Here is a 25,256-nt window from a genome sequence, read left to right as displayed (position 1 = left end):
CTTCCAATCTTGTACAAATTAGATTTCACTTCCGATATGTATACATGACCTTTTTGATCATCTCACTTCCTTGTGTGGTATAGTGCGCTACCGGGCCATCTTTCGACTGACGCTTCATACGGTTCATGAGCAGGACTATCCTTAATATAGTACATCAAGAGGCTGTCGCCGCTTTTGCCGCTTGCCGACCGGCTATCCTTCCATAAACCACACACTCCAACAACGACGAGCCGCCCAGGCGGTTATCTCCATGGACGCCACCGGTGATCTCACCCGCCGCCCACAGGCCATCGATGGCGGTTCCGTCTTCTCTGAGGACCTGAGACTTGTCATTGAACGCCGCACCACCCATCGTGAAGTGCGAGATGGGCGTGACGCGGCCGATGCAGACCTCTTCCTCGCGGTTGGCTTCTCCGGCCGCAAGGTTCCAGCGCCCAAACGTCCGCCTCCCGAAAGCCGAGTCGGTTCCCGAAGCCACCACCGCCGCGTACTCGTCGACCGTCTTGATGGTTGCCGGGCTCAGTTCCTTCACCCTCTTCTTCTCCATCAGGCCTTTCCACAGGTAGAAGCCCAGGTGTCCCGCCGCGGCATCGCACGCGCCGGGGTCCATGAGCAGCGTCACGTCCCACTGCCTGACGGCGCCGTCCTCCTTGGGCGGCAGCTGCATGATGGCCCCGCTGACATGCTCTCTCGTCTCCATCTCGTTGACGAACCTCTCTCCGCTGCCCGAGAGCAGGATGCCGCCTTCTCCCCTGAGGACCTCCGCCGCGAGGAACTTGTACCGCGCCGAGGGGTCCTTGGGGTCGACGAAGCCGGTCGGGTGCACCTGCACGCTGTCCATGTCGACAAAAGCGGCGCCGACGGCCTCTAAGATGCCATGAGAAGCTGGCCGGGCCTCGTTCGTCGACGGCAGACCTGCCAGGTCCGGGCGGTGCTTGGCCAAGAGACCGTTCGCGTCGCCGGCAAATCCGCCCACGGCGAACACAACGGCGCCCCTGAGGTCGTGTTCCTGGCCATCCTGAACGTAGCGCACGCCCCGGACAGCTCCGTCGGCCACGTCGAGGGAGGTCACCTCGGCGGAGCTGCTGAGTCGGAAACCGGGGTCCTCTCCGAGCTTCTTCAGCAACGCCGTGACGATTGCTGCGCCCGGCGGGGTCGTCCCGGCCCCTCGATGGGTCCGAGGAAGCGAATGCCCGCCCAGGGGGGCCACGACGCTCAGGTCGACGCCGACGTCGTCCGCGAGCCACGTGACGGCGTCCGCGGAGTTGCTCGTCAGGAGACTGACGAGCCTGGGGCGGTCAACCACGCCCTTGGCCTCGGCGAAGCGCTTGCCGCCCGAGCGCGCCGTGTCGTCGTAGAACAGGACGTCCTTTTCCACGCCGGCGGCCTTCTGGAACCGCGTCCCGGCGCCGTTGATGCCGGACGACGCCTTGATGCTGTTGCCGCCGGGCTTCGGCGCGCGGTCGAGCATGTGGACCGAGGCGCCGGCTTTGAGGGCCTCGTGCGCGGCCGACAGGCCGGCAAGGCCGGAGCCGACGACGATGACGGACCCGCGTGGTGCCTTGGCCATGGATGCCGATGAGAGACGAGTGCTGCTGTGGGTTATGAAGCTCAATTTGTTGGTGATGCGTTGATGGTAAAGCATGCCCAGGATGGCCGCGAGGATGCCGAAGACGAGTGTTATGACGAAGCGGCGTACGGGACGGATGAACATTCTGACTCCAGGTGGGAGATGGGGCGAAGCCGTCCTCCAAGTGACGCGAGGCCTATATAGTCGTGCATTCCGGCCGCGGTGTTCGGTAGTTGTGGGCGAGCGAAGTCAGGCGATTTCGAGTCGTACGATGCGATCGGAAGAGGGACGCGATAGTGGTCTTATTGACAGGGGAGCTTTGTCAGGTCAGCATATGTGCCTCTAAATTCACGTAACACGGAGTTGCTGAGTTACAAGAAGGCATAATAAGACATTGCTAGACTCTATTTGATGTCATTATTTTTTATTTTTTATTTTTATACTATACTTTGCGATAGTTTTACGGTACATTTCGCGGCCGTTCAATACGTCTGACAGAGCATGCCCGACGTTTCCGAGTACCCATTCAACTTCATAGCGTCTCATCCTTCATGACATATTCTATTAGACGTATATCCTGCCTAGGCCCGAATCTAAAGGGCCTCGAGGAACATCAGGCAGCGTTGGTCACTATGGAGCACGCGGAATGCTTCGCATTGGGCGCCTTCGCACCTTTCGATCGATCCGCCAGGTCTTTTAGGAAACAGTGATGGAGAACAGGTCCTGAGAGCGGCGTCTCTTGGTCCTTTGGGGGATTGCTCTAGACCCGAGGCTGGAACTCTGGGTTTTCGATGATTGCCTAGGTTAGAACTTTGCAGAGGAACCCAAGAGCAGGTCGTTCCTAGACAGGCCGGCCGGGTCTATGTCCTTCACCTTGCCGAAGCTGGCAAGACTTTCAAGTAGGCGGGCTTGAATAAAGAGTGGTAAAACTACTGCTGATAGGAATGACCGTATCGGGTTTCAATAAGAAGCAATGTTGCACAATCCCTTCACATGGTCTTATTATGATCCTGGGCAGCGAAAAGCACATTTTCAGTTGCATTGATCGCCGTTGATGCTATTTCTGAAGATTGCCGTGCACCAAACAGTTCGTTCGACTCTGCTGTGGTTGCAGTCATCAGGTGTCACTATGCGGCCATCACCATCGAAGCACCGGTCAAGGTGCCAGAGTGGTTAATGGGCTGCCCTGCTATCGGACCTTCTGGTATCAGCATAGGCAGTGGCTTCGGTCGCGCAGGTTCGAATCCTGTCCTTGACGTTGATTTTTGATGCCTTTGGCTACTTACTACGCTTGCCATGCCCAGGTCAGTCAAACAGCATCGACTTTTGCTCTCGTGCACGCGGGACGCCCCGAATCGCGCCTCTTTGAGACGAAAGCACTAGTAAGTAGTCAATGCTGTGTAAACGAAGCAGGGGATGCTTGGCTTCGACGCCGTTTTGGTGGTGGGTCGAGCTCGGGAGAGTTGGACGCAAACCGGCCCCCGTCGCTTATTTGCTTCTCACCGACATTGATCTATGCCATGGTTCGAAATGTTGTGTCTGGGAGTCGTTGTCTACGCAGTAATTACGGTATGTAAAGTTGAGCTGCGAAACCATGAGGGTGATGGGCAGGCATCCGGTCACCATCATTTTCGATGAGTGACTAACCCACCATCCCCCAGGCACAACAACTGTGGTCCAGACCGAATCAGGGCTAGCCGACCGCATTTCATTCGGATGGCACTCGTGGCAGACGGCTCATCTGAGTTCTCGGGGTTAGAGAGCGGCATCATCCGGAACCAATCATGTAGATACCCTCCTCGACGATATTCTCTTCACTCGGAGGGCAAGGGCAAGCTCCTCCCCCAATTGTCGTCGAGGGGGGCCCTGTTCGTCTACCTACAGGTAGGTATGCGTGGGTACGAACAGTAACACGGAACTTTGGCTTCTGCCGAGCTATCCGATAGTGCATCCATCGTGTGCGCGTCTCCCTTCTTGGCATCGGCTTCCGCTCCTTGTCCTGCAGGCAACGACCGGGGGAGCAAAGGCAACTGGACGAAGACGACGCCAGGGTCACCCGGAGCTTGTCTGCCTTTGGAAGGCAGCAAAAGGAATTTCAGAAGGCTCCGCTCGCTCTCCTTCAAATCATGGCCGTCAGTAAGCAAGCCACACATGCAGCAGATGACACAGGACTCTATGCCGTCTGTCATCCCGTCGCCCGCAGCTCCGTTCGTCCAAGGCCCTCGGCAAGTCGCTCCAGGCGACAACAGAGAACCGGCAGGGTTTATGAAAGAGAAGACGGGCTCGCTACGGCCCTCAACAGCGACAAAAGGTTGAGAACCCATCCCCATCCCTCAACGGGCTGACAGAAGCCGCCAAGCTAGGAGTGGAACGACTCTTGACCTGCTCGGAGAAATGGAACTTGTTTAGCTCTCTCCTCTCTCTCTCTCTCTCTCTCTCTCTCTCTCTCTCTCTCTCTCTCTCTCTCTCTCTCTCTCTCTCTCTCTCTCTCTCTCTTTTCAGGTGGTGGTGCAGGGTCCTGCAGCCAGCGGCGGGTGCACGCACAATGTAACGTGTTGCCGGGGCCCCCAACGCATGTCTCTCCCAGGGAAACGCGGACCAAAACGGCCGTCGTTGTGTTCTTGGCGGATCGGGCAGCCGGATGTGTGTATGTGTCTACCTAGGTATCTGCCTTTACGACTACTTGCTATAGTATTACCTGCCGTCGAGGTCGGCTCTTGGTCGAGCCTCAATCATTGGCATTACGGGCCAAGGGGCTGGGCATCGGAGATCGATCCACGGGCGAGTTTCCTCGGTTGAAGGCAGCCATAGAATTAGAGAGCCGCGGGCAATCGTATGTCTTCTCGTTCCATTCCAGCCTACGTGCACACCATAGAGCCGTTCGCCCGTCCGTCTAACCCAAAAGGCCTGGCGGGTGAAGAGGACAAAACAGCCTCTAGCTATGCTTTTAACGTAAGCAGGAGCCCGATGCGGGGAAAGCTACGGTAGTTGGTAGTGCGCCAACAACAGTTTGCTGCCCAGGACTATGGATACCTATACAGAATGTAACTCGAGGCTCTTCAAGGCCAGGGTCCAACGGACCTTTTTGTCCAGGTGACGGTTCGCTAACTAGTGGCCTGACAGCCACCTCGGCGGAGCCGGACAGAAAGGGGCAGTGATGGGCGTGCTGGCGTCATGTCAACATGGCGCGAAGTGTATGACAGCCCCCCAAGAGTTGCGTGACGAGGCTTCTTGCTGGGCGCGGCATTTCATCAAAACAGGAGACCATCTCGACTGCTGGCAAGTTCGGTGCCGGTTCAGAGTACTAACATAGGATGCATGCCTGCGAATGACACACCACTGTGGCATATCGGTCGCCCTTTTCCCACCGTTTGCAGAACGGGGACCGAGGCGTGGTTGCTCTATTTCATCACCGGGGCAGACATACGATTTATTACCCTTTTTTCGGGAAAATAGCGGCGGCAACATTGGCATTGGTTCCACCTGCGGACGACAGGAGCGCCGCAGAGAAGGTTGTGGACGAATACAAGCGCAGGACGAACCACGAACTCTGGGGGTGGTCTGGGGAAATATACTTGAGAGCGTGCACGAGATCTGGGGAAGAAAGACAACTTCGCGCCCGTATCGAATCGACGCTGCGCTACGAAGTATACCTAGGCGTCTCCGAGGTCCAGGTCCGGGGGCCAACCTTGAACCCACCGTCACCATCACGAGAGACAACGGCACGCTCAATGTATCGAAGGGTGTGTGTGTGTAACGTTTGGCCTCGGTAGAAGCATAACATGGAAGAAATGGAATTTGGATTCCAGAGGGGTGTGTAGGAAACGCACCCCAAGCTTCCCCCGCAGGCCAGCGCCATGTGGCCATTTGTCTCTTCCCACGCCTCTGACGGAGGCGTCATTGTCACCGCGGCCATTGGCGCGGTCATAATGACGCCTGGTGCGCACTTGGCCCCGGCATGCCGACGATGAAGACATTTCAGAGGGCATACGACGCCAATGGAAGCCCAGGGGGGGCAGCCTTTGAAAGAGCCGCCTACGGACGATATCGTAGACGCTCGAAGGAGGACAGCCGGCCGGCCCATTGGTAACCATCGTTGACTAGGTAGGCCTACTGACTGGCAGCAACAGGCTTCATATTTGTCTCGAACGGCCTAGGACGTTGTCAGCGCACCCCGTCTCCCCCGCAACCCAAGCTCGGGGATGCGAATTGGAGGGGAATAGGGGTGGACAGGGACCGGCTGAACCGGACGGGCGTAACAGAACGAATCGCGGGCAGCAGGCAAGATGGGGTGTCTCATCCGACGAGCCGGGAGCGTCGAGACGCGCGATGCCATGCAAGGACCCAAACAGTGGTGCTGTGTTCCCACCGTATAAACTACAAACTGGAGAGAGAGTGGGTGGGAATAGATAGGCAATCCCACTCCGTGGTCTATGCTGTCGACCAGCCCCGTCGCGGTCCCGTGATAGGATACTCGCTGCGATGGTTGGAGAAATGCGTCTCCTGGATGGCCTTGATGGACCAAGTAGTAGCCGCGTCGCCAGATACCGACCTGATGCCGTGACACCGAGTGCCGGTGGGAGCTCGCCCGGTCACGATCCGCCGCCAAGACGGGGAAGAGGCCGTCACTTGTAACCCTATGCGTAGAGCATTCCAAACCAGCGGCCCTATTTCTGTGCTGTATTCGGCTTGTGTTCCTCTCTTCAGAGGATCACTCAGTTCCTTTCGAAGCTCGTTTGAATGACAAACGGTAACACTGACTGACCTTCACGCATCGACTGCGATTTTGGGCTATCGAGGGACCACCCAAAGCTGAACGGATGGCAGAAAGAATGATCTCAATCGGACGCCGCCAAACTGGAAACGTTCAGACGACAGACGCACTCCAGACTCCGATCCCGCAGCGGCGACAACACCGGATGCACTAGATAATTGCCGTGATACCAAGGCGCTAACAATCTATCACCACGCCCCCTCCGTGTTCGACCAGCGCAAATCTATCACTACGTAGCATGTTTACCCACAGCTTGAGGCATCATGAACCCCAAATAGAGGATGCATTTTGCTTTTCGAGCCGAGAGATGACAAGCTGTAAGCACGTGTACCTGTTATCCATAAGACAATAGGTGATACCGCTTCCGTATTGCCACTCTAATGCCTTGGTGAAAGATGACATGGAGGGTATCTGGCGAGGCGGAGCAGAAGAATCGATTGCCGCCGCATGCCTTGGCCGCCTAATACAATAATGATCCGCGTTCCCCAAAAGCCCATCCCGCCCCCCGTTATTCGCCTAGCCGCGGAAGGGCGAGAGAACGCAGCGGCCACCTGACAAAGAAAGAATTGGAGAAAGTCGAGCTATGCTCGTGACGGAAAGGGATGGGAATGACATCAGCTCATGGTCTGATCTGCCCAGCCCAGTGGCCCCAAGGCGGTGTTCTTCTTGGCTCACCCAGCTTTCCCCCTCCTTGTCATTGGCATTGCCTGTTTTCAAATCTCCTTTCCGTCCGGCAGCCCGAATTCCAATTGAGTTGCTGGATGACTTTTGGGGGGGCCTCGTCGGCCCTCGCGCAGAATTTCACGGCGCCAAACATTGCATTGTCCATGTTCTTGCAACGCTACTGTATCCGTACATATGCATCAAAGGGCCGCCGGTTGGCCGGGGTCTCTGTTAGCAGCAGCCCTTTCTCCTCACCCCGGGCTGCGCATCACTTCCCGCTAGGAGGAGGGTCTCCTCCGTTTCTTCTGGAGAGGGGACGCTGCCAGCCGATCTCTGGGTCGTTCATTGGCGGTGTGTGTATGGATACTGTCTTCCCTTCGTCCTGTTCTGTAGAGTCCGTTCTAGTTACGGGTGTTTCCCTCCAAGTTCTAACTGCTCTCTCCCTCATCCAAAGGCGGACTCCGACCAAGTATGTTGATGGGTAGTCACTCCACCGTCCAGGTGCCAGGCCAGGCCACTAAACATCATCCGACTTTACGTTGGAAATAATGAATTCGGCATGGAACTCTTATCAACCCATTCCCCTTTGGAACCCCCCGGCTCAGTGTTCTCTGGACCTTTTAAAGATCGGCCCTTGGGACCCAGACGCGGCTCGTCCAGTGCTGTCCTTACTTACAACCTTGGGTCCGCACGCTACGCGACCTTTGCTTGATCCACTCCCTCCTCTTCCCGCAGACGAGACGCCTCCTCCTTGCAACCCTCCTCCCTCGTTGGTGTTGTTCGTCCGTGTCATCCACCATCTCCAGTTCTCCGCGCCGGGTGTGGCCCACACATCTGTGCATACCCCAGACGTTGTTCACATACAGGTACGTTGGCGAAACTACACTACCACCAGCCCATCAACCATTTCCGTTTTGCCTTGACTCTTGGACCCCCCCCCCCCCCCCCGACATCCTTTCGTCCCGATTCGAGTGTCCTCTCAACCCTTTCCTCCTCCTCCCCGCCCCATTACTTAAAGAAACCCCTCCCCACCCTCCTGCTCTGAGCTTAAAGGAAGCCTTCTCTTATCAAACTGTGCGCCTTCTTCCCTGCAGCCTGACTACGCTGTCCTCCTCCTGTAGAGATACATTGTACTTGGCCATCCTTTGTTGCTCGTTTCCATCACCCTCCTCTCCCACGCCCGCAAGATCGCAACACACAATAGACACGATGGCCACGCACGAGACCCTCAACCACAACGCCGTCCCTCCAGCGGACGTGGAGAAGGATGTGCACACGTCCGGCGCTGACCACTACAACGGCGTTCAAGCAGACCAAAACGCAGCATACGCGCGACAGACCGGGCCCTTCACCCGCGTTGCCGACTACCAGAATATGACTGAAGGTCAAGCGCAGGCGTTCGGCGGCACCCTCCAGCCCGGCCTCTGGAAGCCGTACGAGCACAGAAAGTTCGCCAACCCGGCGCCCCTCGGCCTCTCGGCCTTCGCCCTCACCACCTTTGTCCTCTCCTGCGTCAACCTGCAGGCCCGCGGCGTCAAGGCGCCCAACATTGCCGTCCCCCTCGCCTTTGGCTACGGCGGTCTCGTTCAGCTCCTCGCGGGCATGTGGTACGTCTCCCCCGGTCTTTAACTCCGTCTCCACGTTTCGACCTTTTCTCTCCCCTTCCTTTCTCTTTTTACCCGGTGCCAGGGGGGGGGGATAGTGTGTCCCCCTCCCCTCCAAGTTCCCCAACATCTCATCTCAACTCGTCTCCACGAATCCGCCTACTACCCTCCCCATCCCCACCCGCGAATGGAATCTCCCCCGTCGTTGCCTGTATGGAGCATGGATGCGCCCGCTCTAATTGCACTGGAGTGTGGGCCGTGAGCCAAACAAAAGCATGGATGAGACGGTCGGTCAGACGGAGACGACGGGGGTTCTTTATATGGTCCACTCCTATGTGTCAGGGGGGGAACCTGTGGAGAAGAAACCCGCATGTGCGGTGTGCGATACGAGCGTCATCTAGCCGTCACACAGACAAGACTCTATCAAACCATCTCTCAAACGCGCCAATGGCCGACTGACACTGACATTTTCTGGTCCACCACAGGGAGATGGCGGTCGGCAACACTTTTGGCGCCACCGCCCTGTCGTCCTACGGCGGCTTCTGGATCGCGTACGGCATCCTCCTGACCCCGGCCTGGGGCATCATCGCGCCGGACGGCCCGTACGCGGCCGACTACTCGGACCACTACTCGGCCGTCGGCTTCTTCCTGACCGGCTGGTTCATCTTCACGACGCTGCTGCTCCTCTGCACCCTGCGCTCGACCGTCGTCTTCTTCTCCCTCTTCTTCACCCTCGACCTCGCCTTCCTCTTCCTCGCCTGCGAGAACTACGCCGCCAACAACGGCGCCCTGACGGCGAGCCGCAACCTCCAGATCTGCGGCGGCACCTTTGGCATGCTGGCCGCCTTCCTGGCGTGGTACTGCGCCCTGGCCGGTCTGCAAGACGACAGGTGAGTTTCACGCCCCCCTCCCCCTCTTTTACATCTCTCTGTTCCCCTCTGGAGACAGAGTGCCGCGTCGCGCGCCATGTGGATTCCATTTGCTAATGGGCGTTTATTTGCAGCAACTCCTTCTTCCAGGTCCCCGTCTTCCATCTCCCTTGGTCCGACAAGGGTAAGGAGCTTCGCAAGGCCAAGAGCAACCGCTCTGTCGCTTAAGCCCGCAAGGTTCTTCCATGTTTACTTTCTCTCTCTCTTTTTTTTTCTTCTTCGCAAAAGAGTTTTCTTTTTGATGACGATGCGCGCCATGTGCGATGGAGCAACCCCCCGGTCCACGAGGGCTGCGGTGGAATGGATATGTTGATGGAGAGAGGATACCCAAATGGTGAGGGTGTCATGCCCAGCGACGACCTAGCTATTATTAAAAACGCGAAGCCAAGGATGAGAGTATTCTCTTCTGTTTCGTGGTTTACCTTGTAAATATTTATAGAGGCTCTGCAAAAGTGCGGCAGGGAACAGGAACAGAGATGGACTTGACGAGGCCCCTATTCCAAAGGCCTTTACATAGTTAATGGATGCCATGATTTTCTACAGGCTAGTTTCCGCTAGACCACCTCACGTTGCTTGGTATGGTTCTGCATCGCGTATGAGCCACACTTGTGAACCGTGGCACATGTTTGAAGAAAATCGTCCCTCAACGGCTGCAAGCACGCTCGGCGGATGAGCTGACGTCGAGGAACCCTTGATGATGCGGCGATTTTGGAGATGTCTTGGCACCGGAATCTGCTTTTGGTTTTTGGTTTTATTTTTGGTTTTCTGCCTCGTAGGGCGGCTCAATGTGTCGCACGTCCGCTCTCGCGCGCGCGCAATTACGGGAGATGCGTTCCGCGGGAAAGGATTTGGGGGCGGCACTTGGGGCCTTGGCATATCTCACCATTTCCTTTTGAGTCTTGCTGGAGTCGCCCAGGTGCGGAGAAAACAGAGAGAGAGAGAGAAGAAGAGGTGAGGCGTATGGTGTGGTGTGAAGTCGCAGTTGAAGGGTTGGCGCCACGGCTGGGCTGATGACATTGCTACGAGGGTTCACGACTTCGGGGACTAAGGGTTTGTCTCTTTGTCGACGACATCATTTTCCGCGAGGTGGCTTTACTGGGTAACTTGTCGGTGTTGCTGCGAGCTGACGGTGCCGAGGCTGGTATCGAAGCCATCCCCACGCGGCTTGGCTTTACTTACTTATCCTTCGGCTTCGATGCAGCAGCGCGGGTATTATTCCAAGGAGTCTCACGGATCGCCTATAATCTTTCAAGGAATAATATCGTCAGCGTTGCAAGTCTTGCTTCACATCTCATTATGCATAGTGCAACCGAGATTGTGCATGATCTGCTCCAACAAACATATTTTTTTCCGATGCTTTTATCGAGCATGGCAGTTTTCGGTGTACGAGTCATACACGCGCTGGTTTTGTTTTTCCCAGAAACACTTTGTCCGGCAGATGACCGAAGATAGTCAGAACATGGTAAAGGAGGGGAGAGTAAACTGTGCAGACTACCTGTAGAGGTTCCCGAGCAAACTTTGGTAGGATTCAAACCGCCGAGAGTGGAAAACTCTACCCAGCTCGGTGATTTCTAATATCCACAAACCCTACTACGTACTGCCGCTTGCGTACGAAAGTTGAGCGAAACCACGGTACGCTACCAAGGCTATTGCCAATACTAAGTCATAAACGGAGAGCAAACATAAGCCTGCCCCGGATGTTCTGCGAGGGACATCGTGAAAAGCATGATCGACATGCAGTTCAACCACCCATTGACGTGGCTGTCGTCTGCTGAAGAGTCTTGATCTGCGAATTGCGCAAGGAGCATGTGGATTCAGTCCATCTCTCCACAATCATATCAGCACAATAGCTCAGGGGTAGAGCGCTGGGCTCATAACCCAGAGGTCCCTGGATCGAAACCAGGTTGTGCTAACGATAAACAAACCTTTTGTCGAATGAAGCTTCGTTAGGAGACGGCTCAATGTTTGCTGGTATCTACACGTCTGGTAGTTGGTTTCAAGATTTTCGGATAGACCCGTCCGTCGTAGCTTAGTGTGAATGCCAACATGAAGTGAGGGCTGCACCGGCGATGGTTTTTCGCCAATTCGGCCCGTCCTCGAATGCAAATCCACTCGACGACACCTACCAGAGCGTGCATCATCATGGCGCAGGATGATGGGGTTGACTTCGCCGGCGCAGCGCCGGGTGCCGTCCACGGAGCCTACAAGACTAACGGCGAGCGTGTCGTGATCAAGAGCCCGTTTCCCTGCCTGGGCAACGAACCCGAACTTCTATCAACATGGCATCAGGTTGTTCCTTGCGTACGTTCACACCTTGGTTATCGAGGGTATCGGCATGGTCTCCTTCAATCGCATCTTCCATCTCGTAGCCGAGCATACGCAGGGCGCCAAGAACACGATTTCGGAGGTCATGCACAAGCTCGGCCACGCCAAAACTGGGACGGTACTGGTGCTCGTGCCCGTTCCCTGCCGCCAAGGCCTGGGCCGAGACCAACTTCGATGCCGACATCTTTGCCGTTCCGGCCGGCGATGTCAATTTCACAGCCGTTGCCCTAAAACCCTGGCTCCATTAGCCTTTGGCAAGGTGCAGTCCACGTTCTCACTATCTCTAAATACGTAGTACTACGTAGGGTTGCTTGTTATCTGTTCCAGAAGTAATCATCAGCTGCAACAACTTCACACGGCTTCCAGTCTTTTGTGGCATGATGCTTTTTTGGACATTATTTGTCCAACCAGTCCATTGATACCCCCGCTGACCCAGCACCCGCCCAAACCCACTCAAAGGGCGGTGGTTGGGGAATATGCTGCCAGCATGCATTGGCGCCCTGACAGAGAGTGGTCCGGAATACAACATGGGGCTGTTCCGCACGCTAAATACGATATCAATATATTAAAGGAACGTCCGGCCTTTTAAGTTTTGGCGAGTAATACAAGGAATAGCGCTCCCGGAGGCACGCGGCCTCGGTAATTACCGGCCAGCCGGCTCGAGTCGCACGACAGCAGTATAAAGCCAGCGCAACGTGCTCATGTCAGATTGCAGTCTCACTTTCCAGCTTGAGCAACTCTGGACGCTCCTTATTGACCTTTCCGTAGCCGTCATGCGACACCTCACGGCCGGGCTTCTCGCCCTTGGCGGCCTTGCCGCGGCGACATCCGACTACCGCCCGTACTCGACATGGATGCTCGACAGCATCAAGGCGCGGAAGCAAGGCATCATCTCGTCGGGCGCAGCGAGCAGCTACTTGGAGACTGGCGTTCTTTCCATCGCCCTCGAAGCCGCCATCGCGCAGTACCCGGATCTCAAGGATCAGTACGCCCCCTACCTGGAGAACGTCCTTGAATCAGGCACACCAACCCTCACGAACGCCACCTATGTGGCGACGCGGCCCTTGGATCGCTTCTCGATCGCAAATGCCGTCACAGGAGCCTCCCAGGCGGGCGTCATTTCAATCTCGACTGCCGTCTCGGCAGCGACGAACGCCATCAATGAGTCTCTATCGCTTCAGACACGGAACCCCGAGGGCGGGCTGTGGTACTATGTCTACCCGCAATGGAGCTACCTCGATGGCATGTTCTCGGTGCTGCCTTTCATGGCATCCCTGCCGCAGCCTGACTACACGGACATCAGCTTGCAGATAAATCTTCTCTACGAGCACTGCTTCCAGACGAACACATCGCTGTTAGTGCACGGGTATGACTACTCCAAGAAGGCCGTCTGGGCAAACAAGGAAACAGGCGCGAGCCCGTACGTCTGGGGTCGCTCGCTGGGCTGGTTCGTCGCCGGACTGGTACAGACTTGGGAGTCTCTGGACTGTCTCACGTGCAAGCCCGAGGCGGAACCGGTTTGCGGGCGTCTCCGCACGGTCATGACCCAGCTCGCCACGTCGCTGGTCAGGTACGCCGACCCGGAGACCGGGGCATGGTGGCAGCTCACGACGTTCCCCGGGCGAAGCGGCAACTATCTCGAAAGCTCCAGCACGGCCCTCTTCATCTTCTCCCTGTTGAAGGGCGGGAGACTCGGCATGCTCGCGGACGCCGAGGTCGACTTCAGGAAGGCAGCCCTGAAGGCCTACGACTACACCACGCGCAACTTCGTCGTGGACACTGGGAACGGAACCATTGGCTACAACAAGACGGTGGCCGTCTGCAGCCTCAACTCTACGGCGTCATACGAGTATTACACCAACCAGCCGTTGTTGCCCAACAGCCTTTTGGGAGAGTCTGCGTTCGTTTTGGCTTCACTGGAGGTCGAGAGATGAGGGAACGATGTCTGTGGAAATGGGGGGGGGGGGGGGGGCGTCGGACGGTAGATGTAGAGGCTGAATGCCAAACCAATTCGTAATCGTGCATGATGCCTATATCACTTTGAAAGAAATCCTCAAGATATGGTTAACGGATGATGTGCGACTCCTGGCAGCTGGGATTCATCTTTTCCAGTCGGACGGTCCGCTGCCAACAGACTCGGGGGCCGGGAGAACAGCTTGCCTGTCTCGAGGCTCCGGGTCCACACTTGAAAACCGTCACAGTGACTGGGGTTGTTCTTGATCCTAGATCCCAGCGTTAGCAAAGATGCTGAGGGATCCGGTCATACGGCTATGGGGAGGAGTGTGCAAATGGGACTGGCTTACAGATGTTTCCGACAGACCCCTACCTTCAGTAGTTGAAGGTGGGCGGGCTCTCAGGGTTGACGGGTGTAATGGGATCGGATCAATGGCACCAACTGATGATATACCTCGCTACACCAAGCAGTCCGTGTAACCAACTTTCTAGCCAAATACGCATCGCTTTTGTGGAGTGAATATCTCATTTTGACACAAGTCGTTAGGTTATGCAGGTGACAGGTTAACCCGTAGCGGAACTTAAACTGCAGTGGCACAGTAGATACAAGATATGTAAGTAAGTAGAAGACGGTTTACCCAGACCAAGCTTAAAACCGGACACCGGTTTTGTTGCTCTGGTCTGGTGATGTGCCTTGGGTATAGGCACTTAGTCGAAGGGTTCGTAGAGGTAGAGATGTATTCCAGATAGGAGTAGTGATGTAGTATCGACTTATTCACATGCTTCATACCTGCTCTAATCTCCTACCCAAACTAGTGTTTCAATCATCCATGAAGAAAAAGGCAAGACTTCCCCAACAGGGCTTAGTATGGTTGACCCAAACTTTTGACAAATGATCCAAAGCACCATACATATTAGCTATGTACAGGTATAATAGACGGTTCTGACAGCGCATCTTTGCTCTTAAGCTTTTCGAAAGCAACGATGGTGGGGTTCACACAAGGTTGATTATGATTTCGTTTCGTCGTTTCATGTGAGTGCCAGTGTCCAAGCAACTTCCTCTCAGATTAATGATCTGTAACTTCGCTGTCCCGCCCCCGGTGAGGCAACAGGATCGTATTTTTCTGCCCGTAGAATCACTGGAGAGGCCAATGCGGACTTCATTCCATCAGTGTGGCTACTTTCTCGCTAGCTAATTTCCATGTTTCCAGTCTCCAAATCTAAGATGGCATGTCTGTTATGGCCATTCTTCTCAGATGTCTCAACAGGCCTCATCAGCTGCCTAAAACAGCACAGCAACGCCAGATATTTTCAACATGGTGGAATAATAGCAAGTAAAGTAACCGGCCCTAGACAACTGAGTTTGCACCACTGGGTCGCCAAATTGTCCAGAGCCGGATCATGGAATTAGGATCTATGTAGAGCCATCATATCTGCGATTCGCACAAAGCGAATAGCTCCATGACGAGATGGCATCTTTTGCTCTGGACAACTCCAGTTGCGCAACCAGTGCCAAGCCACACACACACACACACACACACGCACGGAAGGCGCGGGCTGTTAATCACCGCAGGCTCCGTCATCCGGTTCTTCTGACAGAGCATTGCCGATAGGGGACTTCACCTTTACTATACACAAGTCGTTTCATTGGCTCTAGCTTAACTGGTTCCGAAGAACAAGACAGTCTGAGCCACTCGTTGTCGTCTGAACAAATACAATAAGAGGATTTACAGTGTGCGGGGCTTCGCTCACCGACTCCAAGGTTACAGCTCGCGGCAGTGGCTCCCGTACATAGGAGATATTTCGGGGAGGTCTCTTGGGCAATCCACACGCCTTTTGTCTATGAAATGGCACGACCCTTGCATGGTCCATGGTCCGATTGAGTGTGAGTTGAGACAGAAGGCATTGATTGGCTCCGAAATCTTCAATCATATTGACAAACACCAATACCGGACGGAGTAAAACAGCAGACTAGTTCATATTCACATCATGGGATCCCTGACGCCGTGAGCCTCACTATCGATGACAATGCTTGAAGATTCTTCCAACAAACAAAAAAAGCATAGTAGTAGGAAGAAGAGAGATCAGAAGACACACGTACCTGGTATTACAGACAATACGACGGGCGGTCTGTAACAATTGGTATCATTATAGTCTATGGACGACGCCAAATGAGATAGACAACGTGATCGTATGCCCTCCTCCACAGAACAGCCTACCTACCCCTTGAGAGACATGTCTACCCGACGAGAATAGGCCCAGAAAAACTTTCGACAGGGAGAGAGATGGCACAGTGCCGGCATAACCTTATTGTACAGAAAACCTTCACACCAACATGGTATAGAAGATGGTAGGGGGAAGAAAGGTTGAATGAATGATTGGCTAGCATGCGGATTGGCATTTTGCATAAATGCACAGTGATAAGCCATGCCTGTCAATTCACAGATTGCTCATCCCTTTCATCTCAAGTGCTGTTGGACCTGTCATAACCGCTAGAGACAGGTTCTGCCTTTCCCTACAGTTCTACCGAAAACTTATGATCCCGGCCTATCTATGTTAAGTTTGCGGGTGGATAGTATCTGCCGGCAACCAATACGTCTATACCCCAGGCGGGGACCCCACGCTACGTTCATCTGCTTATTTGATATTGAGAGAGTGTTGATGTGACAGGCCCCTCACAAAGTCCCATCATTCCACCTCCAGAGCATGTCCATGATCCCCGGACAAGTCGTCATAGTGCCAGGAGGGAGGCGTGTATTCACATGCCCTCGATCCATCTTCCCATCATCTAAAGCCTTTCTAGCAGCTCAAATCTCGACACATGGGTCGTAGTAACAGAAAACAACCTCTGCACCACGCCTCCATCGTGCCAGTCATGGCTACACGGGTGAATCCGCCCAAGAAGGTCCGATTGGCCTGTCGACGTTGTCGCACAAGACGCATCAAGGTAGGGCTGTCTCTCGTTTCCCGCCCCACGGATCGCCTGCCCTCCCCATACAGCCGGCGCTTACTCTTGGCCTGATCTGACTGGGGTCGATCCGCCGCGTCATTCCGGTCTGGTTGTTTTGCGTTGCTCATTTCTTTCTAGTGTGACGGAGAAGTCCCTGCGTGTACCAACTGCGCAAAAGCTGGCGAAACTTGCCTAGACGTCGACAGCCAGAATTCCGGTTTACTGGTTCCTCGCAAGTAAGCATGACACCTCTATTCTTGATCTAATACGTCCACAAAGCGGTCCTATACCTAGCGGTCGGAGCCATCCCCGCTGCATGGTTGGGCTGATCCAAAAGTCCCTCGCTGACAGGTCTGGTCGACCTCCCCGGGCACAGTTTCGCCAGTGCTGCCCGTGCTAGGATTCAATGGCTCGAAAACATTATCAAACAACGCTTCCCTGACGTCGACGTCTCACAAGGCCCACAGATTGACGCCTTTCCCGACCCGAAAGGATCGGCCAACGTCGCAGGCGCGGACCCGGACGACGACGCCGTCTCGACCTCTTCGTTTCGGTCCGGTCCCGGAAGCTGCCAGCCCACCCAACAAACCCTGAGTCTTGGGCCCCAACGGATGGGAATCAAGCGGCCTGCGGAAACCATGAGTTCCTACGAACAAGACGAGAAATTCCCCGATCCTGCACACTCAGTCGCGATGAACCCGGTGTTTTCCTCCCTGGGTTCGGACTCCAATCGAAAGTACTACCTAGGGTCAAGCTCCGGGGCTCTACTCACTAACCTCATAGGGGCGTCTCCTCCAAGTGCCGAGTCGACGACTGCGGCTTTGCTGGATGACGTACAAGCCCAATACCCATCTTCCGAATGGCATGAGATATCGGCCTCAGGTCCTGACAACGTCTCGCAACAGTATAACCGTTCTCTGCATGTGTTTCTAAGACAGGTTCGTCCTTGAGCTTGTCCCTTCCACAGACAAGAACGGCGCTGATATTCATTCTCCTATAGGAGCTTCCCAGAAAGGAAGATTCTGTAAAGCTGGTTCACACCTACATCCGATGGATACATCCTGACTTCCCAGTCCTAGAGCCAAGTTCTCTACTTAGTGCTTTGGAAGCCCTTTACGCGACATATCCTTGTTCGATAGATGAAGATCCTCTACCCCATGGCTGGCCCAGTTCAGTTCAAGCCTTTCGGTGGAACGGAAGACAAAGGACACCCAATGTCCAAGGCTTTCATTCTGTACCCATGCCGGTTGTGGCATTCATCTTATTCATGGTATTCAACATTGCGGCTATTGTCAAAGTCAGGTCACGGGTCTACGAATTTCCACCCGAGAGGTTTTATCGAGCTGCGCTACACTTCTCCAGGGATTGCTTCTCGCAAATATCGCTGTCATCGATTCAGGCCCTGGTTACCCTGGTTGTCCACAGTATTCTGACACCAGCGGAAGTTAACCTCTTCACTCTCGTTCATATCGGGCTGGCCCATTGTATAGAGTTGGGCATTCACAGGGAGCCGCCACCAGCTACCGATCCGAATGACATTAAGTATCAGCAAATCAGACGCCTGGCATTCTTCACCGTTTATTCCTTGGATAGGTGAGACTACACTTGGCTCTCCGTATTGGTTTGATGTTGACAAGACCAGGTCGGTATCCTCCATCCAGGGAAGGCCTCTTGGCTTCCGAGACGAGACATTCGATGTCAAGATGCCTGAATTACAATCTCCAAGACACCTCAGTCCTACGGGCAGTCCAACACTTTCTTCTTTCTCAGCAGCGGTCCTCCGGTTTGCAAGGTTTCACTTCGAGCTCGATCGCATCGTTTCTGATGTCAAAGTACAATTCTACCATCTTCCGTGTGACTCGGCTTGCTTTGCTTTGCCAGCAGACCCGGAGACCCAGCAGACCAGAATTAGAGACGAGATTGTTCGTTGGTGGGAGAAGGTTGCAGAGGAGCCATTCAACTTTCCGGGTCTCGACAACCGCCAGCGGCGCATGTGGCGGCTGAAGCTAAAGGTCAAGCATCACACAACGATGGTTATGCTCTTCCAGCCGTCCCAGGCGATACGGAACCCACCGCCGGAATCACTCCAAGTCTGTTTCAACAACGCCGCATCTATACTCCAGGACTACCAGACGCTGCACGACCTGCAAGGTTTGCATCACGGATGGCGGACAGTCCAGAACATTTATGCCGCTGGTGCGACTCTAATATACTCCTTCTGGACATGCTCGGCCGTTAGAAATAACGCATCCATCGCGGACCTGTCAAGAAGCCTGCGCGCGTGCTCTGGCCTCTTGGCTGTCGGCGGTGAGTGGTGGCCTTCCGTCAAAAAAAGACAGAGGGGCTTTGGTGCCATCGTTGACTTAACCATCCGCAGGCTGTATTATACAGGCAATATGCCATTCAAGAATCCCCGCCTATTCACCCCTCTTTCATCAGAGGAAGGGCAAAATGGAATGGAACAGTCTGAGGGAGCGCTTTCTTATGACTCAACTGGCCAGCAGAATCTCTCGCAAGTTCCATCCAACGGAACAGGCGCATCTTGGCCGCACTTACCAGCGTCTTCCGTGGGATTGCCACACTCCCATGATTCCCTGCACTGGCATGTAACATACCCCGATGGCTCGTTTCAACCAGGAACAAACGACTACGTTCCGGAGATAGAGAATTTCCTAGCCGACTTCGACAAGTCCGAGTTCAGCTGGAGCTTTCCTGTGGCTGGTGTTGGCGACTCGTGCGAAGCGAGCAACTTTCAAACCCAGGCTACTGACTACAAAGATACCGGCCAATACGACTCTAAGTGACTAGATTCAGAAAGACTGCACACGGTTGGACAAGCTCTGAAGGAACCAATCGCGGATGGCTCCTTGCATTTGCTGCGTATTGGGTTCTTGAAGGAGTACTCTGTCTCGATCCTCCTTGACGTCAGTAGACCGACTACTCCCTCGACAACCTCGCATCAATGACTCTTTCACATGCGATCTGTGTAAGCCGCTCTCGGAGTTCAAGAAGCACGTGGTAGAGAGCTCTTGTCCATCTAGGATAAATTGTGCCATGGTCGGAAGCTGTATCAACAGCTCGTATCGAGACATCCCGACGTTTCGGGACCTTGTAGGCCAAGCAACACATGATGGCTGAGAGAGAACCGGAACACTTTTCCTGGTTAGCCCAGGCAGTGAGCAGATTCGCGCAGCGGCTGAAAAGGATGGCAATGTCGAGATCCCGAGGCAAGTTGGCGTCGTTGTGTTGGTCAATGAGCCCGCAAGATTTTCGGTGCCAAGAGTGCTGAAAAGAACTCTATCATCTCCACTTTCGGCAGAAACTTGTCCGCTCGCCATGATGTAATCCCTCGACTTACTCGTCACGTCGCATAACCTCGCTACATCATTCGCGTTCGATGGCAACCTCCCCTGGAATACATCGCTGATGATATATCTGTATCACGCAGGTCTAGTGAGGCTACAGCATTCGTATTCTCGCCGCAAAAAGCGAACGAACTTCCCCAGGCATCAACAGAGGATGACCACTTCCAGCCCCTCGTTTTGTCTGACGCGTCTAATCTCAGAGTTAATATCCGCTCGGACAACACACTCCAACTTCTGATGCCCCTTAATCCTTGGCAGACTTGACAAGCGAGCGACGTGACCATCTTGATTAAGCGCGGGAAAGGCAATACCGATCATACTTTCCCTGATGGTTGCTGGTACAAGTATCGTGTCCGTCTGGGTTACATGAGCAATAACATGGTGGTTGGTGTCACCAGCGCGTTTCTACCTGAAGCCAGCTCCTCGTAGATAATTGGCAAAGCCAAAGGCCCTGTCGACCAGTTAATAGTCAAGTCGGTGCCTCAGATTGCGCAAAGTCCGAAGAAGGCTGGTCATCCGATGGTGCATTATCAGAGACAAGTTACACGGAGGACGGATCAATTCTCCGTATTATGCGTGCCAGGATCATCTGCATCGGGGCAACTATATCGCCAACCTCACGAATACAGATCCTAGCAAAAGTCAGGAGATGCTAACAGCTTACACTTGGCAATACTTAACGAGCTTGGTTTATTTGGCTCGCTTATGGATAGCAGAATCCATTGACACTTGTCTGGAAGGCGTGAGGGTAACTATTATTGATCCCGGAATATGATCTCATCATGCAGAAGTCTTTTGCCACGTACTCCCTTTTTGTATTATCCGTAATTTGCCTACCCACTTGGCCCGACTCCAGGTTGCCTTGAGATAGACCGCCTTGGGTAAGTGCGGTCGTCTGATTCCGGTTCGGAGATATGCCCAGGATATGACGGCCTCTGGTCGAACGCTAATACCTCCTTGGTAATACCGTCTCCCCTCAAACTTCCTCATAAATAGAAACCGTTGGTCTTTTAACTTCTCGGGCCCGAGTCCATGCACTTTTACAACGCCATAGACATGCCGACGAAAAACAAGAGCTTCGAAATTGCAATTGTGGGTGGAGGTATAGCCGGCATAGTCCTCGCCATCTCCCTCATCAAGCGAAACGTGCCATGCGTCATCTACGAGCAGGCACATGCGTTCACCGAGCAAAGCGTCGGCTTGGGGGTGACGCCAAATGCAGTGTGGGCCATGCAATTGTGCGATGCTGCGATCCGCGAAGCATTTGACAAAGTGTCTGGGCCGCTGCTCCAGTGGAACATTCTTGACGGAACAGGCGAGACAGACGACAGCATCATTCAATTCTCTATTGGCGATGCGACCAGAGGATTGAGGGGTTGTCATCGCGGGCAGTTCCTGAAGGGTTTGCTTGGGCTCATTCCCGAGAGCACAATTCAGTTCAAAAAGAAGCTGGATCGGATCGAAGAACCACATGGCGCCCACGGAAAGTTACTTATGGTCTTCAGCGACGGTACTACAGCAGAAACGGACGCGGTCATCGGCTGTGATGGGATCAAGTCCCTCACCCGTGGGATTGTCGTCGGACACGACCATCCGTCTGCGAAGTGCACTTATTCGCACAAATACGCCTACCGGGGACTCATCCCAATGCCGCAGGCTATAGAGATATTGGGGGCGGAGAGGGCGACTGCTTTCGGGCTATGGGTAAGTCAGAGCCTTCAGCGAAAAGGCATTCGAATACGGAAGCGTTTTCGACATTCGAGCGCAAAGCAGTGAAGATGCTTACTCCAAAGCAGGTGTCTCACGATGTACACCTCGTCAGTTACCCGGTCGCCCACGGCACCATGTTAAATATTGCTGTCCATTGCACCGGCGCCAGGGACTGGCCTAGCGAGACACAGCTGACGCTTCCTGCAGACCTGCAAAGCTGCCTCGAAGACGTGAAAAGACTTAGCTCTCGCCTTCAGATGATCGTTAAGTCCCTGAAGGGCCTTGACAGAGTAAGTCTAGAAGAATGCCCGGAGCTGATTTCATATCAAGGTCTGACCAACTCGTGCAGTGGGGGCAATTCGACCTTGGCGAGTGCCCTCCTCCGACATATGCCAAAGGCCGCATTTGTCTCATCGGCGACGCAGCCCATGCTACCACGCCGCACCTGGGCGCTGGGGCTGGCATCTGCATAGAAGATGCCGCAGTCATGGCATCGCTACTGGCAGTTGATAGAGTCCGAGGCGGTCCAGACATCGAAGCAGCCTTTGCTACGTTCAACGCAAATCGTCGGGAGCGAGGCGAGTGGCTTATTCGAAATAGCAGGCGAGCCGGCGAGCTAGATCAGCTTCAGTCTGAGCACAAGAAAGACTTCCGAAAGTTGGAATCGGAACTCAAATCGATCACCACCAAAGCGTGGGGGTTTGATGTTGAAATGAACATTCGAGAGGCTGTGGAGGATCTGAATAAGCGACTCTCAGCGGCCTAGAGACATGGTATTACTTGCATATATGAGAAGCCTGGGGATTATGCCCAGCCCGTTTGAGTGTGCTCAAGGTAATTTCGTGATGGCCGCTTCCACATCTGGGTCTTGGCGCTCCTCGAAAATGATGGCTTTTGGAAAGAAACTGACAATGTTACACGCAGACCTTTTCAAGATTAACTGTAAGTCCCAGCCATGTAGAGACCCGAGTTTCTTTTACCTTAAGCTGTAATAGCCAGCCTTTGCTTTGCCTACTTGTCACCTCGCTTTACGTATACCCATGATTCATATCTATGGAGCTGGACGCATTGATCAAGACTAAGAACAACAAGGATCTATGTTCCCAGGACTATGATGTCACATGTTTTTTGAAGTTTACGTAAATGTGGGCTCCTGAAAACTCTTGAGCGGATCGTTTGATAAGACGATAAACCGCAGCTTTGCCTACGAATACCCTCACATCACATTTACCGATATTTTTACCGGTTGACAAAGTCCAACAATCAGATTTGTCATTGCCACTCGTAAAATAATGCCCGCCGATTTCGATAAACAGAGCTACTGGGGCGAACGGTTCGCCTCCGAGACCAACTTTGAGTGGCTCACACCGTCCGTGACCCTGATGTCGATCGCGGATCCCTACCTCGCCAATCTGAACAATTCGGCGCGCATCCTGCAGCTGGGATTCGGAACGAGCGACCTGCAGAACCATATCCGGCAACGAGGCTTCACAAATATCACCAATGTCGATTTCGAGCCGCTGGCGGTCGAACGCGGCCGGGTGCTGGAAAAGCAAGTATTCGGTGATGTCAAGATGCGCTACATCGTAGCGGACGTGACTCAACTCCACCTGGCTGACAAGTTTGACCTGATTATCGACAAGAGTACGGTGGATGCGGTATCTTGCGGCGGCGTGCAAGCATTTTTGAGAATGGCCGACGGCGTGAGGCGGCATCTGACCGACGATGGCTTTTGGATTTCGCTGAGTTATTCGTTCTGTCGGTTCGACGTCGAGAACCTACCATTCGAAGTTGAGGTGATTGCAAAGATCCCAACGCCTAAGCTGAAGCCCCATGACCCGGATGTTTACCACTGGTGCTACCTGTTAAGGCCGAGGGGATGGCAATAATGCGTGTGTTACAAGATGCTACATCACACTTGGGACGATCCACGCTGTTTCAACCATTGATACCCTCGCATAACTGATTCTGAGGCACCGGGGAACTTGTATTAGCGGCTAGTCGAGAAACGTATGTTTTTATCTTACAAAGATGACATCTTCAATGAAGATTCTGAACTCTATCTTTCTATTCATATTCATACTCTATCAGTCATGGACTGTCGTGTCTTCGTCTCAGCTAGGCCAAGGGCTGGCCGGGCTTAAAATCGGGATGAAAAGGGTAGTCGATGTATCCTTGGGGGATAGATGGAGTGTAGAAAGTCTGTCGGTCGTAGTTGTTTAACGGCAAGCCATGTTTGATGCGGAACGGCAGATCTGGGTTCGCTAAGAAGTGGCGGCCAAAGACAACGGCGACATCCCATTTTTCATACTCTTCATCCACGGCCTTCTGCGCCGACTCAGGGGTGAAGCCGCCGGCAACAAAAATGGGCGAGATGTTGTCCCAGATCTCGAGGATAAACTCGATCCCCTCCACTTTCTCGACGTCTTCCCAATTGTTGACACGGGATTCGACAACGTGCAGGTACGCAAGCTTCAACTCCTTCAGCTTCTGTGCCAGAAACGAGAACTGAGGCACAGGATCCTCCATCCTCATCCCTTGGAAGTTGCTATAGGGGCTGATGCGGAAGCCGACCTTATCGGAGCCAACGGCATCGGCGAGCGCCGTGGCGACGTCGACGGGGAATCTGGCACGGTTTTCGACGTTTCCACCCCATTGATCCGTGCGCTTATTGCACGTGTCCTGGAGGAACTGGTCGACCAGGTATCCGTTGGCACCGTGGATCTCGACCCCGTCGAAGCCTGCGGCAATCGCGTTCTTGCCGGCCTGCGGAAAGTCCTCGACGGCCGCAGCAATATCCTCGGCCGTCATCTCCTTGGGAACGGGCGATTCCGGACTGATCGGCACGGCGCTGGAGCTCAGCAGGGGGTGGCCACCCTCCTTCTCCAAGACGGGGACAACGGCTGCGCGACCGGGCGCGATAAGCTGGCAGAACATGCTGCTGCCCTTGGCGTGCACGGCGTCCGTGATCTTCTTCCACCCCGCGATCTGGCGCTCGTTCCAGATGCCCGGCGCATTGGGAAAGCCGCCGTGGGCGGGGGAGATAAGAACGGCCTCGGCGATGATGAGGGTTCCGGGAACCGAAGCGCGCTGGGTGTAGTACTCGAGGGCGATATCAAGCGGGATGTGGTCGGAGTCGAAGCGGAAGCGGGTGAGGGGCGCCATCACCACGCGGTGAGACAGCTGGGCCTGACCAACCTTGAGCGGCTGGAAAAGTTTGGAAGACATTGCTAAAGAAGAGAACACGCAGATGGTGTGATTTGAGACGAAACCGAAACGGAAGAGTTAAACCAGGTAGTCGACATACAGATACTCCCAGGGTTAGTCTTGACGTGATGTCAAGCTGGACAGAACGACGCGGCCCTCCCCTCGCAAACAATCCGAGTTTAAATCCACTCTGCCACGGTGGACTC

The 25,256-nt window shown here is 54.3% G+C and overlaps 8 protein-coding genes and 2 non-coding genes across 10 annotated transcripts; 7 read left to right on the top strand and 3 right to left on the bottom strand.

Annotated features, from left to right (window-relative positions):
* Window positions 1-154: 154 nt before the first annotated feature.
* GLRG_06039 (flavocytochrome c) lies at window positions 155-1,714 on the bottom strand (the record flags this gene model as incomplete). Its single annotated transcript, XM_008096724.1, has 1 exon — window positions 155-1,714. The coding sequence occupies one exon, from the start codon at window positions 1,712-1,714 to the stop codon at window positions 155-157; it is 1,560 nt and encodes a 519-aa protein (XP_008094915.1).
* Window positions 1,715-2,725: 1,011 nt separating this feature from the next.
* GLRG_13152 lies at window positions 2,726-2,828 on the top strand. The gene has a single exon. It is a non-coding gene; the product is annotated as a tRNA-Ser (tRNA).
* Window positions 2,829-8,216: 5,388 nt separating this feature from the next.
* Window positions 8,217-9,708, top strand: GLRG_06038 (GPR1/FUN34/yaaH family protein; the record flags this gene model as incomplete). Its single annotated transcript, XM_008096723.1, has 3 exons — window positions 8,217-8,614; window positions 9,097-9,501; window positions 9,615-9,708. 3 exons carry the CDS (start codon window positions 8,217-8,219, stop codon window positions 9,706-9,708), a joined length of 897 nt encoding a protein of 298 aa, XP_008094914.1.
* A 1,672-nt stretch (window positions 9,709-11,380) lies between these two features.
* GLRG_13151 lies at window positions 11,381-11,452 on the top strand. The gene has a single exon. It is a non-coding gene; the product is annotated as a tRNA-Met (tRNA).
* A 318-nt stretch (window positions 11,453-11,770) lies between these two features.
* Window positions 11,771-12,049, bottom strand: GLRG_06037 (uncharacterized protein; the record flags this gene model as incomplete). Its single annotated transcript, XM_008096722.1, has 1 exon — window positions 11,771-12,049. One exon carries the CDS (start codon window positions 12,047-12,049, stop codon window positions 11,771-11,773), a length of 279 nt encoding a protein of 92 aa, XP_008094913.1.
* Window positions 12,050-12,638: 589 nt separating this feature from the next.
* GLRG_06036 (glycosyl Hydrolase Family 88) lies at window positions 12,639-13,799 on the top strand (the record flags this gene model as incomplete). Its single annotated transcript, XM_008096721.1, has 1 exon — window positions 12,639-13,799. One exon carries the CDS (start codon window positions 12,639-12,641, stop codon window positions 13,797-13,799), a length of 1,161 nt encoding a protein of 386 aa, XP_008094912.1.
* Window positions 13,800-18,035: 4,236 nt separating this feature from the next.
* Window positions 18,036-19,572, top strand: GLRG_06035 (fungal specific transcription factor domain-containing protein; the record flags this gene model as incomplete). The annotated part of the gene is made up of 2 exons (XM_008096720.1): window positions 18,036-18,361; window positions 18,411-19,572. The coding sequence occupies 2 exons, from the start codon at window positions 18,036-18,038 to the stop codon at window positions 19,570-19,572; spliced, it is 1,488 nt and encodes a 495-aa protein (XP_008094911.1).
* Window positions 19,573-21,189: 1,617 nt separating this feature from the next.
* GLRG_06034 (uncharacterized protein) lies at window positions 21,190-22,609 on the top strand (the record flags this gene model as incomplete). Its single annotated transcript, XM_008096719.1, has 3 exons — window positions 21,190-21,837; window positions 21,930-22,133; window positions 22,193-22,609. 3 exons carry the CDS (start codon window positions 21,190-21,192, stop codon window positions 22,607-22,609), a joined length of 1,269 nt encoding a protein of 422 aa, XP_008094910.1.
* Window positions 22,610-23,135: 526 nt separating this feature from the next.
* GLRG_06033 (uncharacterized protein) lies at window positions 23,136-23,732 on the top strand (the record flags this gene model as incomplete). The annotated part of the gene is made up of 1 exon (XM_008096718.1): window positions 23,136-23,732. The coding sequence occupies one exon, from the start codon at window positions 23,136-23,138 to the stop codon at window positions 23,730-23,732; it is 597 nt and encodes a 198-aa protein (XP_008094909.1).
* A 229-nt stretch (window positions 23,733-23,961) lies between these two features.
* Window positions 23,962-25,071, bottom strand: GLRG_06032 (NADH:flavin oxidoreductase/NADH oxidase; the record flags this gene model as incomplete). Its single annotated transcript, XM_008096717.1, has 1 exon — window positions 23,962-25,071. One exon carries the CDS (start codon window positions 25,069-25,071, stop codon window positions 23,962-23,964), a length of 1,110 nt encoding a protein of 369 aa, XP_008094908.1.
* Between the last annotated feature and the right edge of the window lie 185 nt (window positions 25,072-25,256).

The sequence above is a fragment of the Colletotrichum graminicola genome, assembly GCF_000149035.1.
Source record: "Colletotrichum graminicola M1.001 genomic scaffold supercont1.21, whole genome shotgun sequence".
In the NCBI taxonomy this organism is placed as follows: Eukaryota; Fungi; Ascomycota; class Sordariomycetes; order Glomerellales; family Glomerellaceae; genus Colletotrichum; species Colletotrichum graminicola.
The sequence above is the reverse complement of the archived record's forward strand: the minus strand, read 5'-3'. Positions and strand labels throughout refer to the sequence as shown.